Genomic DNA, 14,917 nt, shown 5'->3' with positions numbered 1-14,917 from the left:
TGTGGCCAAGTTTGCGGATGATATAAAAATAGGTGGAGAGGCAGGTAGTTTAGGGAAAGCAGGGACTTTGCAGAAGGACTTGGACAGGTTGGTAGAGTGGGCAGAGAAGAGGCATACAGTGTAGCAAAGTGTGAAGTCATGCATTTTGGTAGTAGGAATAAAGGCGTAGAATATTTCCTAAATGGGGAGAGAATCCAGAAATCGGAGGTACAAAGGGACTTGGGAATGCTAGTTCAGGATTCCCAAAAAGTGAATCTGCAAGTCGAATTGGTAGTAAAGAAAGCAAATGCAGTGATTGCATTTATTTCGAGAGGACTAGGATACAAGCACAGGGATGTAATGCTGAGGCTCGATAAGATACAATAGAACTTTATTTATCCCAGGAGGGAAATTAATCTGCCAACAGTCATTAAACACAAGATACATGAAACACAAAATTAATGTGACGAGGGGAAAGCATTGGGAATGTGCAAAGATTGGGGGGGGGGGGAGGGAAGTCGGTCTCAGTCTATCCCACGACAGAAGGGGGAGGGGTTGTACAGTTTGATAGGCACAGGAAAGAAATATATCCGGTGGCGCTCTGTACTGCATCTTGGTGGAACCAGTCTGTTGCTGAAGGTGCTTCTCAGGTTGACCAGTGTGTCATGGAGGGGATGAGCTGCATTATCGAAGATGTTCCACAGTTTGGGGAGCATCCTCCCCTCCAAGACCACATCCCATAAATCCAACTCCGCCCCCAGGACAGAGCCAGCCTTCCAGATGAGTTTGTTAATCCTGTTGGCGTCCAAGTTGATGGCACTGGCGACGACCGATTGGTAGAACATCTGCAGCATCATACTGTAGACATTGAAGGAGTGGAGCCTTCTCAAAAAGTACACCTGGCTTTGTCCCTTCTTGTACAGGGCCTCAGCGTTCCTGGACCAGTACTGGACTATAAGGCGCTGGTCAGGCTGCATTTGGAGTATTATGAGAAATTTTGGGCACCATATCTGGGGAAAAATGTGCTGGCTCTGGAGAGGGTCCAGAGGAGGTTTACATGAACTATCCCAGTAATGAGTGGGTTAACATATGAGCGTTTGATGGCAATGAGCCTGTATTCGCTGGAGTTTAGAAGAATGAGGTAGGAACTCCTTGCCTTCTCCTGTGTGTGCGCTTTGTATAGGTATGTTGCAAAGCCTACCTGAAGCGTCGTTGAAAATCTGTCGCTGCGGGTGTGCGCGATTTTGGCGCCGTTTAGAGGGAGGCGGGTTTAAAACGCGATTTTCTCTAGGCTGTTCAAATCGAAGATGTTCAGCCTAGTTAATTATTAACGAAAAATCGCTGGAAGACCCCGTCGCAAAAGCTATTATTAGTTTTAAAGGCCACGTATAATAGTTATAGTAGTTTAAAAATCAATCTCTAAACCCGCGACCACCAACAACCGCAGGGTCTCATAAAGCAAATAATTGAATGTAGGCTGCATATTTTTACATTAAAAAGGGCTTCTAAAGATCCCTTTATACAAAGTTTAATATTGCGAGTAGCTCATTTTGGGCCCATTATATCCCGCAGTATTTTTCTGGGCATTTGGGGCACAAATCTACCGCAATGTGAACGTTCTAAACCAGCGCGTTCCACAGGGACCCACTGGAAAGCTGATTTAAATGGGCTTTTATTTACAGCAATTAAACACTGAATTCCTTCCATTTGGCCTATAAATTAATGTAAATGAGATTTAAAAATCATGTTTTATTGTGAATTATTTGTGAATATTATTTGGACATTTAGGCTATTTAAAAATGTTAATCATTTATTAAGAAATGGATAGATGTTTAGATCTAGTAATTGAAGTCTGAAATTAGCTACAATTAGGTAACTAACTAATTATATGCTTTAATTTCAGGTCATCCAAGTAAGATTATTTTATATTTGTTTCAGAATGCTTCAATCTATAATAACTGAAAATTTCATTCAGTTCTCTTAATTTTTAAGAAAGTTATGGGCTTTTGACTGTCCACGATCACAGCTTTTTTGTTATGTCCATAGAAAATCAATAGGGAACAAGATGCTCATTTCCCAGTATGAAAATGGCCATAACTTTTTAAATACTTGAGATATGAAAGTGAATTAGGTGTCAAATTAAACTTATTTTTATGCTTTATCTGATGGGATAAATTACAGACTTGATTTTTAAAACCTCAAAATTTTGTAACATTGCTACTTTGTAACTGTTTTATTCCAACACTATTTATTCTAATCTTATTCATTGAAACGTACAGAATAGTGAAAGCCTTGGATAGAGTGGATGTGGAGAGGATGTGGAGAGTCTAAGAACAGAGGCCACAGCCTCAGAATTAAAGAACGTTCTTTCAGAAAGGAGATGAGGAGGAATTTCTTTAGTCAGAGGGTGGTGAATCTGTGGAATTCTTTGCCACAGAAGGCTGTGGAGGCCAGGTTAATGGATATTTTTTAAGGCAGAGATAGATTCTTGATTAGTTCAGGTGTCAGAGGTTATGGGGAGAAGGCAGGAGAATGGGGTTGGGAGGGAGAGATAGATCAGCATTGATTGAATGGCGGGGTGGACTTGATGGGTCGAATGGCCTAATTCTGCTTCTAAAACTTATGACCTAAACTAAGCAAAGGGCTTCAGATCACGTGTAATGGATTAAATCATGTAAGTGCCATCCAAATATGCACGGCATGTGATCAAGACCCTCTGTTCATTAACATGTCAAATCTACAGAACATACGAGGTAGCCATTTTCCTTTTCAGTTTTCCATAAACATTGTGCTACGTGCAAGAATGTCTTCCACAACATCTTGAAACATCGAAAATTCTAATTAATACTTTTGCCTCAGACAGCCTGCATATGGAGATAATTTACTTTAAAAGTCTGATCTGCCTTCAAGATGCGAGGCTTCTTGCGTATGATTTTCCACATCATTTTTCTTTCCCATACAACTAAATTGCCCTTAATTTCCAGTCAACTATTACTTGAATGCTGGATGACCATTTTGTTTCAAAAAGAGAATGAAATTATACGAAGTGATAAAATTTTGCACTTATGCAAAAATACTGCAGGGTCAAAATGAGTAATTGCTGCAATGCCAAAATACTTCATCTTTATCTATGCACAATGTAATTAAAACAAATGTTCATCAAACCAGAGGTGAGTGAATACTTCTCAAAAAACGTAACCATGACAGAAACAAACATAAATGCACCCTTTTGTAACCATGCTTGGGCTTTCACTTCCTGACCACAGGGCAAACTGGTGACTGTAGAGAACACTGGGCAGAAACCACACGACTCTTTACATGTGGGCCCCAGATGTGGATCTGCCATCATCCATTACAATCGCTGCACTCTTTTAAATCTTTATATCAACAGCAGCACTTCTTACACTAACTATATTCTTCAGACGGGTTCACCCTGAAGAAGGGTTTCGGCCCGAAACGTTGCCTATTTCCTTCGCTCCATAGATGCTGCCGCATCCGCTGAGTTTCTCCAGCACTTTTGACTACCTTCAATTTTCCAGCATCTGCATTTCCTTCTTGAACACTTAACTACTTAGTTGAGTTTATTGTCACGTTTACCGAGGTGCAATGAAAAACTTCTGTTGAGTGCTAACCAGTCAGCAGAAAGACTATACTTCATTGCAATCGAGCTATCCACAGTGTGCAGATAAATAATAGAGAGAATAACATTTAGTGCAAGATAAAGTACAGTAAAGTCAGATTAAAGATAGTTCAAGGGTCTTCAATGAGGTAGATAGTGGCCCAGGAACACTCTCTAGTTGTTGATAAGATGGTTCAGTTGCTAGATAACAGCTTGGAAGAAATTGTCCCAGAATCTGGTGTGCCTGATGGGAAAGGGGAGAAGAGGGAGTGGGACTCCGGGGCAAGACTCATCCTTGATTATGTTGATGGCCTTGCCGAGGCAATGTGAAGTGTAAATGGAGCAAATGAAAGGGTGATTTGTGTTATGGTCTGGGTCGCGTCCACAATTCTCTGCAATTTCTTGCGATGGAGAAGTTCCCAAACCATGCTGGGATGCAAGCTGATACAATTCAGCATTCAGAAAGAAAGCACACTATTAAAGCTATATTTCCGAAGGCAACTACAAAGCAGGCAAGGGGTTATGGGACTAGTGGAATTGCTAAGAATTAGCATGGACCAAATGTGCTGAATTGCCACTTTTTGTATCCCAGTAAGTAATTAAGTACTTGAGTGATTCTTGATAGATTATGGTCGGATAGTGTACTGGTGTGAGTAATCACAGAATCAGAGGGAATTTCTTGTCCAACCAACTTGCTGGATGGTGTTGGCCTGTGAAATAATCCAGTAACATGGACTCCGAATGAAGGAGTCACATGTGCTCTTACAAGCTGGAAACACAAGGTCATCAAGCCATAACATTAATTCTACAGATGAAATTTGACCAGGCGAAGATTTCTACTATTTTGTGTTTTTTTCCCCATTTTGCCTACATTTGCAGCATCTGCTGCTTTTATTTGCTTTTTGAGTCATGCAGGCTTCCAGGAAACGTGACATTTGTAAAAGGACATCCATGACAAGCTGCACATTGAGGAAGTGGAAACTATCTTAAAAAATCTGGGGTCATAATTTGATCCTTTATAGGCCACCAACATGTCTGTTGTACTCAAGATAGTTTGCGATGCCAAGATGACACTTGTGACTCCCTAATATTAAAATAGACAAAGCCATTCTTTCATGAATACAGTCTCTATTGCAGCAGGGAGCTCTTGTTTAGCTTTAAATTTATTATTGTCATGTGCGCCGAGGTACAGTGAAAAGCTTTCATCTTGCACACTATCCAAACAGATCAGATATACTATAAGTAAATACTATCATTAAACTCATACAAAAGAAAAATCAAAGGGGCAGATACAGAGTGCAAAATATAGTTTTCAGCATTGAAGCGCATCAGTTCCATAGACTGAATTGAAAGATATGGCAGAGATCTGCTGTGATTGCCTGGGAAGTCGCAGTGGAGTCGAAGCCGAGAATGAATGTGGTCTTCACTAGAATGGGCTGAACTGTCTGGGCAAGAGAGTGGAATTGAAAGTCTTTCTGAAGAGCGTTATGTATCTCAGTGATGATAGCCTTGGAGTGTGTAGGAAGGAACTGCAGATGCTTGTTTAAACCGAAGTTTGACACAAAAAGCTGGAGTAACTCAGCAGGTCATGCCTTTTATAGAGAAGGCATAGTTGACGTTTCGGGTTGAGACCCTTCTTCAGACTGAAAGTCAGGGGAAAGGGAAACAAGGGATAAAGACAGTGATATAAAACAATGAAAGATGTGCTAAAAAGCCATGGAGTGTCTCAATCTACCAATACATTGTTTAACAGGGTGGATTTGGCAAGATGTTAACTCTCTTAAGATGCTCTGGGCATTGTTGTTTATCATCTCGCTGCCTCCTACAGAGAGGTCCTTGATCACCCCACCCCCACCATGAAATGTGCTCTTCCACGGAAACTATTCCACCATGGTCAGAATGGAATTCCCAGCTCCAATTTAGGTCGAAAAAAGTCAGGGGTGCATGGAAGTGCCCAGTGCCATTTTACAATCGCCACAATTTCATTCCAAAAGAGATAATTAGCGCAATCTAACCCAGATATAATCAAATCTTACATGATTGCCACCTCAAAAGAAGAAATGGACTATTTAATTTCTACGCATTGGTTTACATAATCTAATTTACATTCAAGAATCTCACCTCAATATTCCAGATGTTCAGGTTTGAGATTAAGTCCCATCGCAAATTGCCATTTTTATCAAGGCCATTGAACCCAAGGCCACCTGCATTATTGACTGCATCAGCTAAAGGGAAGCAGAAAACCATATAGTTATTGCATAAGTTAAATTGCGAAAGAACATCAATTTATTGGAACAGTTAAACCACAATCCTTATTTCATTCTATAAATGAAAAAATATGCAATTCCAAAGTTTAGATTTTACTTGAATATGGACAGTTATAAACTCCCTCCGTCACTATTAGCTCTGAATCCTCCAGACCCTCCCCTCCTGGGGCATACACGACCCATATAGACCAAGAATTTGTATTTTATACATTTTAGAACAATGAATTTTTTAGTTGAGCTTAGTTAAGAGATACAATGCGGAAACAGGACCTTCGGCTCACCCAGTCCACGCTGACCAGCGATCCCCATATATTAGCACTATCCGAAACACTAGGGACAATTTACAATCTTTAGCAAAGCCAATTAACCTACAAACCTGTACGTCTTTGGAGTGTGGGAGGAAACCGGAGCACCAGGGGAAAACTCACGCGGTTAAGGTGAGAATAATATACAAACTCCATACAGACAGTACCCGCAGTCAGGATCGAACCCGGGTCTCTGACGCTGTAAGGCAGCAACACTATCGCTGTGCCTTCGTGCCGCTCAAATTTGTTGAGATTGTTTCTAAGTAACTCCATTGGGTTAGCAAATATTAAAACAGTAAAATTCCAATAATCCTGCAAGTTTGGGACTTTGATGGCGCCAGATCAGCAGATTTTCTGGACATGGAATGCATTTGTATTAATATAGATGGGTCTCGACCTGAAACGTCACCTATGCATTTTCTCCGGAGATGCTGCCTGACCCGCTGAGTTACTCTAGCATTTTGGCTTATTTTAGCTAGCATTCATAATTTAGCATATTTTCAATACCTTTTTTAGATATTACATGCTATTATAGGAATTTACCAATTAACCTGGTAACCTTAAAGAGAATACGGGAAATAGAGCTTGGTCAGTTTGAACAGCGCATGGAAAATGGAGCCCCACCAAGCAGAATAGACCAGGTTAATTACTTGGATGAAAGGGCTATCCTTATTAAGAGATTCTAAACAGTTTGGGTCTGATTTACTTGGAGTTTAGAAGAATGAGGGTGACCTTATTCAAACATACAAGATCCTAAGGGGACTTGACAGGGTAAATGTTGAAAAGTTTGCACTAGTGGGAGAATCATGATGGAGGTACAAAATAAAAGGCCAGTCATTTCAAACTGAGATGTGTAGAGATTTTTTTCTCTGAGGGTACTAAATCTCTGGGTTTCTCCATTAGTGGTGAAGACCAGGTTGCTAGATTTATTTAAGGTGGAGATAAATACATATTGGAAAGATCAAGGAATTAAGAGCTATGGGGCAGAGGTCAGCAAAGATCAGCCATGATCACATTAAATGGTGCAGCACGATTGAGTAGCCTGGTGGCTTATTCCTGCTCCTATTTTCTTGTGTTAATATTTGTCAATGTTTATATCGTTAAATCACAGTTTTCCTCCGATTAATGTCAAAAAAGGATTAAGTTTTAACTTCTATTATTACTTACAAATATATTATTTTGACATAGGCATATCAGTTGTGGTATTGCTCATGGTGAGAGAACCTAGTTTTACATAGACACAAGCATTTTTCTTTATAAAGTGCCATCTTTTACTTTCTCATCTCTTTTGATCCAAAATGTAACTGCAGACAAATACGTTAACTAAATTTCATTATGCCAGACTTCTTTATTTTATTAGATTATTTGATTAGTATTTTATGATGAGTATGAAGGATTCTAAACCTTGGCAATTGCAAACTTTCCATAGTGCCCTCACAATAAATGAGGGAATAAAAAGATAGGAAAATTATAAACATATCATGGACAATGTATTATTTTGCTGCCATGGACAACCATCCAAAACCACAGTCTGAGCTTAAAAAGAATAGGCTAGAAATCAAAGACTTTTCTTATTTCTCCATGACGCTCAAATGAAGATTGAAGAAGTTTTAATCCATCATAAAAATGTAAATATGGCATTAACGTACAGTTAAGCAGACAGACCAAAATACTCTACCTAAAGTCCACGCAAAATAATATTTGGGTCTAGACGCATGTACTGAGATGAAGAGGTAACAGAGTCTCCAGAAGAATGAGGATTCACTTATAAACTTATCATCCACGATATAGGAAATAGGTAAATTCTTTGTGATTCCCATGAACCAAACTGTACAGATGAAGGTGATAATCATTTTGTTTGCAACAGCTCTCTAGAAAAACAAACCAAATCCAACAAAATATATAATGTTTAGATAGCATTGTATCATCAGCAATAACATTCCTAGGTGGGGATAATAAGTCAAAAGCGAATAACATTGCAATAAATTAACATTAAAACAAAGCGATTTTGAGTCAAGAGACCTTGGTCATGAGGTTACAGATATTTAAGAAACCAAAAATAAAATACTGACGAGCAATAACAACAATGGGATATAAAGTGGAATGCCCTACAATGTGCACACTGGGATTCTGATGCACGATTGTTCAGCAGGTTAGCAGGAGACAAGCCCACGATCAATGAGAAGGCGGCCTGCAAGAGAAAATGCTGATAATTATCAGTGTAAAATCTGAAGAGTCCCGACCCAAAACTCTCTAAAATCTGAAGAGTTCCGACCCAAAACGTCATCTATCCACATTCACCAGACATGCTGCCTGACCTTTTACATGGATAGGACAGGTTAGGAGGAATATGGACCAAATGCTGGCAGGTGGGACTAGTGCAGCTAGGACATGTTGGCCGGTGTGGGCAAGTTGAGCCGAAGTGCCTGTTTCCACACTGTATGACTCGATGACCTGCTGAGTTACTGCAGCACATATGTCAGGCAGCTGTTTATCAACTACAGCTTGACATTCAACACAATCAATCCCTCCAAACTCTTAATCAATCTCCAAAACTTAGGACTTGAATCCTGCAACTGATTCCTTGACTTCCTAATTGCAAAACTCAATCAGTGCGGCTCGATAATAATATCTCCTTCTCAATGACCATCAACACGGGTGCACCTCAAGACTACGTGCTTAGCCCCATGTTCTACTCTACTTTGCACAATTGTGGGCTGTGATGAGTCTGCGCACAGGAGAGGGGTAAAATAGGTTGAGTGGAGCTGCAACAACAGGCTCTCACTCAACGCCATCCAAACTAGACTCTCTTCTCACTGCTACCGTCGTGCAAGAGGCACAGAAGCCTCAGGTTGTACACCATCAGAATCGAGGAACAGCTAATTTCCTACAACTATCACGTCTCGAACCAAACCATACACCCCTAATCCTCCGTTGAAAGCAGAACACTACGGACTACGTCTTGCACTGCCATCGTCTTGTTTTCTTTCCAATTACATTTTGCACTACTATCTTGTTATGCTGCAGTCTTTTTTATTGTCTTGTAAAATGTGTGTACCCATGTATAGCTTATGTATAATTTATGCATATTTTATGTTTTTGTTCGTGTTATCTGAATTTATGCACCTGTGATGCTGCTGCAAGCAAGATTTTCATTGCACCTCTGCCTCACCGTATTTGCGCAGATGAAAATAAATTTGACTGGAGTTTTGACAAATCAGAGACAAACTCCTCCAATCAATTCAAGTTTATTGTCATCTGCACAAGTATGGTAAGGCACAGGTACAATGAAAATTAACCTTGGGATTTCTCTACCCAAGAGTGTGACGTTACTCAATGTGTTCAAGGCCAAGGCAGATGGATTTTTGGACTGAGGCAAGCCCAGGGTTATTGTGATCAGGCAGGAAAGTGGAGCTGAGACCAAGAATCAAATCATGCATGATCTAATCGAATGGCATTCCACATCTGAAGATCGCAGTATGTTTGTGCCAAGTTTGCCCATTCTTCTTGCAACTGTGCTGGTTTCTCTCAGGTATACAGTTTCCTCCCACATCCTAAAGATGTGCCGATCAGCAGGTTAATTGGGCACTAAGTTATCCCCAGTGTTTAGGTGAATGGTAGAATTTGAGGTGGTTGATGGCAATGTGGCAAGAATAAAATGGATGCTTGATGGGTCGGGGTGGACTCAGCACACTGAAGGATCTGTTTTTGATGTATCACCAAGACTGAAGCGAATCAGTGGCAAATGTATCATGCATGCATTAGCATGTGCATATTCACCAATGAATTAGAGAATACAATATTTTTTATCTCAGCATTCACTGCTAACATTAAACAGTACACTGGCCTTCAAATATAGTTCCATGTACAGTGAGAGATGGATTCAGATTCGCCAGACATATTTTAACAATTGAACTATGCAGTTTGCAGAAAGAACAGACTTGCAGCCCACAAGTTAGGTTGAATCCAAGCCCAAGTCCTGGGAAGTTTAACACAAAGTGCTGGAGTAACTCAGCGGGTCAGGCAGCATCTCTGGAGAAAAAGAATAGGTGACATTTCGGGTCGGAACCCTTCTTCACACTGAGAAGGGTTCTGCCCGAAATGTCGCCTATTCTTTTGCGTCAGGGATGCCGCCTGACCCGCTGAGTTTCCTTGTTGCTATCTTCGGTATAAACCATCTGCAGTTCCTTCCTACCCAAAAAGTTTAACCTTTTGCATTACCCAGTTTTAACACATTACCTCTCCAATTAAGTTACAATGTCTGTAAATAAAAAAAAAGCACAATCCCAAGAAAACAAATCACAGAATCAATAGCAGTGAATACTCACCAGCGGTGAAGGATCAGGAAACTTAGTGTAGCCTCTTCGCTTCCAATGTTCTTCTATTAGTTTCATGTTTATATGATTTCCTTCAATAAAAGCAATATAGTCCCTGAAATTGCAGGTTGGTCCAGCCAAGATACCTAGAAAATTCAGGTGATAGCTGCAATATTCCAGTAAAGTAGGCCTTGCACTGTAAATATAAAAATAGGAATTCATCCCTGATGTTATATTCATGCTGTATCTCTAAACTAAATTAAATTGTAATGAATTGAGCTGGAAGCAACTTTGTGTTCAATTTGGATTAAAAATACAAAAGTGAAGTTAAGTGTGGACCTGCATATCCTACCTGACAGCAAGACTGCGCTGTTCAGTTGTCAGTTCTTCATCTTTACGACCCATCCCTATTGAAAATCAGAAGGAAGAAATGAGTGGAAAACACCAACATATGGTCTGTGCCCCATTAATGGCAATGCAGACTTTAAGCCACAAAAGACTTTCACAACCACATATCACCAGTATTGGTATAAGATGTTTTCGATGGTGCATCTAATTGGCAAGTGTCATTGGAGACATGTCAAATTTCCTGAGTCTTCTGATGAAGTAGAGGCATTGGTGTGTTTTCATGGCCATTGCTTCAATGTGGTTGGTCCGGGACAAGTTGTTGGTCATAATTGGGCCTTTGAATTAGAAGTTCTTGACCCTCTCCACCTCGACCCTCACAAAGGCTGACTGGGGAGTGTGCTTCCTGAAGTCAATAACAGCCCCTTCATCTTGCCGATACTGAAGGAGTGGTTGCCTTCTTGACACTAAGTTACTAAGCTCTATATGTCATTTTGGTACTGTGTTTCATCATTGTTTAAAGAGAGGGGAGAGAGGGGGGGGAGAGGGGAGAGAGAGGGGGGAGAGAGGGGGGGAGGGCGGCTGGGCCATGTAACTCGCAGCTTGTGGAAAACAGTGGCCAGCAGACTGCGCGTTGAAAACTCTGCGCAGCTGGCCGCGAGGAGCAGAGCCATTGTGATGTCATCAGCTCGCTTCAGCTCGTTAGATTTTAAAAATATCTCAGATTGGTGAAGAATTCGAAGAAATTACTCGGGAAATAATAATAAATATATTTTTCAGATAGGCCGATTTTTGACATCATGAGGTAAATCTCTACCGGAATATGTAAAAATTTCACCATTAGCGCGTCGGGTTTTCGAGGAGATGTGAATCAAAGTAAAAAAATATATAAGCAAACTAACAAACAAATAAATAAATATGTAAGATCAGAATGTTATATTATAATAAATATGATATACCACAAAACAGCATTCACCCTCAATTTGCCTTCCTGCTTCTTTTAGTCCCACTCGGCAATCTGCTTTATGTTCTGCTTCGAGAGTGCTGAAAGAATCTTCACAAAGTGCTACTCTCCAACTTAATCTGTACAGGCCATAAATACTGTGCAGCATCTAAATTGCATCACTCACAAGCATATTTCTGAAACGGAAAACTGATATCTGTTCATTATTTCCAGATTTACTTCAGTATGTTGCCTTTCAGAATCTTGGCAACCTCTCCATTTCAAAATATCATTTGGATGTTCTATGAAAATAAAAATACAAAACACAGGAACCGGCATGCAGACCAAGTGGTCCAGCCTAATGATTATATGGACACCTCCCAAATGCCTTCATCAACTTTTGACAGCTTATCCTTTTGTTCCTTTCATCCTCAAATAATTATCTAGATTCTTCAATGTTATCCACCTTAACATCAACGTTATCCACCTCAACCATGAGATTATTTTTTTCAGAATATGACCACTCTCTGCGTGACAAGATTTCTTCTGAATTTCTTGTACGATATTGACAAGTTTCTATTTATGACCCCTAGTTTTGCGCCCCAGTGGGATTAACCTATTCATATCCAAGGTTTGTTGTAGTTATAAAATACGAACTCCAGGCAACCCCCACGATATAGGAGCAAGTACGGTGTGCATTCAGAGGAAAAGGTACACAACATGATTTTCTGTAATATGAAGCTGCATCATCAATGCATGCACCAAGAAAGCAAGTTAGAAAAAAAATTAGAATTTAGTTTTGTTTAGAGATAGTGTTGAAACAGGCCCTTTGGCCCACCGAATCCGCACGGACCAGCGATCCCTGCACATTAACACCATCCTACACACACTAGGTTAAAGGAAACAAAATAGATCATAGGCCATTTTTCAGTTGACCCATACCTTGGTTGCTAATTAGATGCAAATGTACCAAATTTAAAATTTAAGTCCTGCTCTTCCTTTGTTTTAATGCTCAACATGATGTGAAAGTGACTGGTATTTCAGGTTGAAATGAAAACAGAACATACAAACTCTCAGCAGGTTATGCAGCATTCATAGAAAAAAAACCCAATTAACATTCAAGGCGAAGGACGTTCCACGAAATTAGTTTAAAACAAAACATGCTAACTTTGTTTCTCTCGACAGATGCTACCTGACCTGCTGACTATTTTAAACCTTTTCTTTATTTCACTTTTGCATTAACTACAGGTTTTTTAATTTCCATTTGGTATTTCAGGTAATACCACTTTCATTACATTCCTCAAACTGTAATCAAAATCTGGATTAAAAATGGTATTCATTTCATTAAACCTGGCTAAAGGTATGATAATTTAGTGACATAACTTGAAATATATGTAAAATGTCATCTAATCATAACCTGGTTTTGAGGATTGCCAGCACTTCTGTTGTATACACATGCACACTGGGGTCTACAGCTTGATTAAATAAAAATTCTCCGTGAATCATAATTTTCTGTTCTGCAAAAGCAATTCTTATAAAAAAGGAATGTAAATGTGCAATGTGAATGTGAAACTTCCACAACATTAATGTAAACCCTAAATATACCAATGCAGATTCTTACGTTCCTTTTCAGACATCAGGGTTGGTCCCCTGAAACTCACCTGGATCTTCTTAATATATTACCATGAAACTCCATGGATCTTTATATTCAGCTCATTCTCTTTTTAAACTTAACGGTTATACTCGAAAATGTATAATTCCACTGTGTAACTTAGTTTAAAAAATGAATTTGGAAATACAGTGTATGGAATTTTAGGCTGGCCCGGTTGCACAGACGTTGGGTTGCAGCCTTACAGTGTCAGAGAGCCAGGTTTGATCCTAACTATGGGTGTTTGTCTGTACGGAGTTTGAACGTTCTCTCCATGACCAGCGTGTGTTTTCTCCAGGATCCCTGGTTTCCTCCCACACTACAAAGGTTTGTAGGTTAATTTGCTTGGTAAAATTGTAACTTGTCCCTGGTGTGTGTGTGTTTGATGGTGTAAGTGTGCGGTCGACTCGGTGGGTCGAAAAACCTGTTTCTGTGCTGTGTCTCTAAACTAAACTATTAATAAGAAAAACATTTTAAAAATTCAGGTGCTTTTGTTTAATTTTTAATGGTGAAGATTCCAGCTTCTGCAGGCTTGTGTCACCTCTTTAGATGTTGACAGTCTGTCTCATATCCAAAAAATGGTGAGGAAAGAGGCCAAGGATTACAATGTTTCCTGGTGACTCATCCAATACTACAAGACTCTTCCACATCCTCAGTCACACTGCAAATGCATCCAAGGCATTGATGTTTGAACACATGTTGCTATAGTTTACAAACTAAATACATCCTGAAAGTTGTATTGCACAGATTAGCCATGATGGTTATTCCCATGCACATAAAATTACAATAACTTACTGGGAGAGAGAAATTTAAAGAAATTTTACACTAATCACTGATCATCAGGGTCTTACCATCATGTATTTGAAAGGCAAGGCTGGTGACTTTCTGCGTGACTATCATCAAAGGACTAGAAAGGAAAGGAAAATAGCTTCAGCTTTTTTTTTGACATGTAACAAAAACTAAATAAAACAGATAATGAGTTTGAAAATTCACAGAAGATGACATGCAAATATCCTAAATGCAATTTAACCTTATTGTCAAAAGGGAGGGGGGTCTCATTGAAACCTACCAAATAATGAAAGGCCCAGATACAGTAGACGTGGAGAGGATGTTTCCAGTGGTGGGAGAGTCTAAGACCAGAGGGCACAGCCTCAGAATAAAAGGACGCACCTTTAGAATGGGAGTCATGGAAGAATTTCTTTGGCCAAAGGGTGGTGAATCTATGGAATTCATTGCCACAGATGACTATGGAGACAAATTCATGGGTTAGTTTTAAAGTGGAGATTGATAGGTTCTTGATTAGTATGGGTGTCAAAGATTACGAGGAGATTGGGGTTGAGAGCAAGAAATAAACCAGCCATGATCAAATTGCAGAACAGACTTGATGAGCTGAATGGCCTAATTCTGCTCCTATGTCTTATAATCTTATGACCATAGTCATTTATTTTGGATCCCCAAGAACCCAATCACAATGTTCAACTATAACATTAAATTG

General features: G+C 39.7%; 1 protein-coding gene across 3 annotated transcripts in view; it reads right to left on the bottom strand.

The window, feature by feature from the left end:
- The window catches only part of mboat1 (membrane bound O-acyltransferase domain containing 1), an 87,391-nt gene that overhangs the window by 24,297 nt on the left and 48,177 nt on the right, over nucleotides 1-14,917 (bottom strand). For all 3 annotated transcript variants that reach the window (XM_033013668.1, XM_033013677.1, XM_033013687.1), the window contains 5 exons: nucleotides 14,274-14,329; nucleotides 10,839-10,893; nucleotides 10,499-10,682; nucleotides 7,849-8,041; nucleotides 5,720-5,823 (listed from right to left, as the gene is read on the bottom strand). In XM_033013668.1, the coding sequence (XP_032869559.1) occupies nucleotides 5,720-5,823; nucleotides 7,849-8,041; nucleotides 10,499-10,682; nucleotides 10,839-10,893; nucleotides 14,274-14,329 (592 nt within the window). The remainder of the gene's footprint in view (nucleotides 1-5,719; nucleotides 5,824-7,848; nucleotides 8,042-10,498; nucleotides 10,683-10,838; nucleotides 10,894-14,273; nucleotides 14,330-14,917) is intronic.

Source organism: Amblyraja radiata, chromosome 2 (genome assembly GCF_010909765.2).
Source record: "Amblyraja radiata isolate CabotCenter1 chromosome 2, sAmbRad1.1.pri, whole genome shotgun sequence".
Taxonomy (NCBI): Eukaryota; Metazoa; Chordata; class Chondrichthyes; order Rajiformes; family Rajidae; genus Amblyraja; species Amblyraja radiata.
This window is presented reverse-complemented; position numbering and strand designations above follow the sequence as displayed.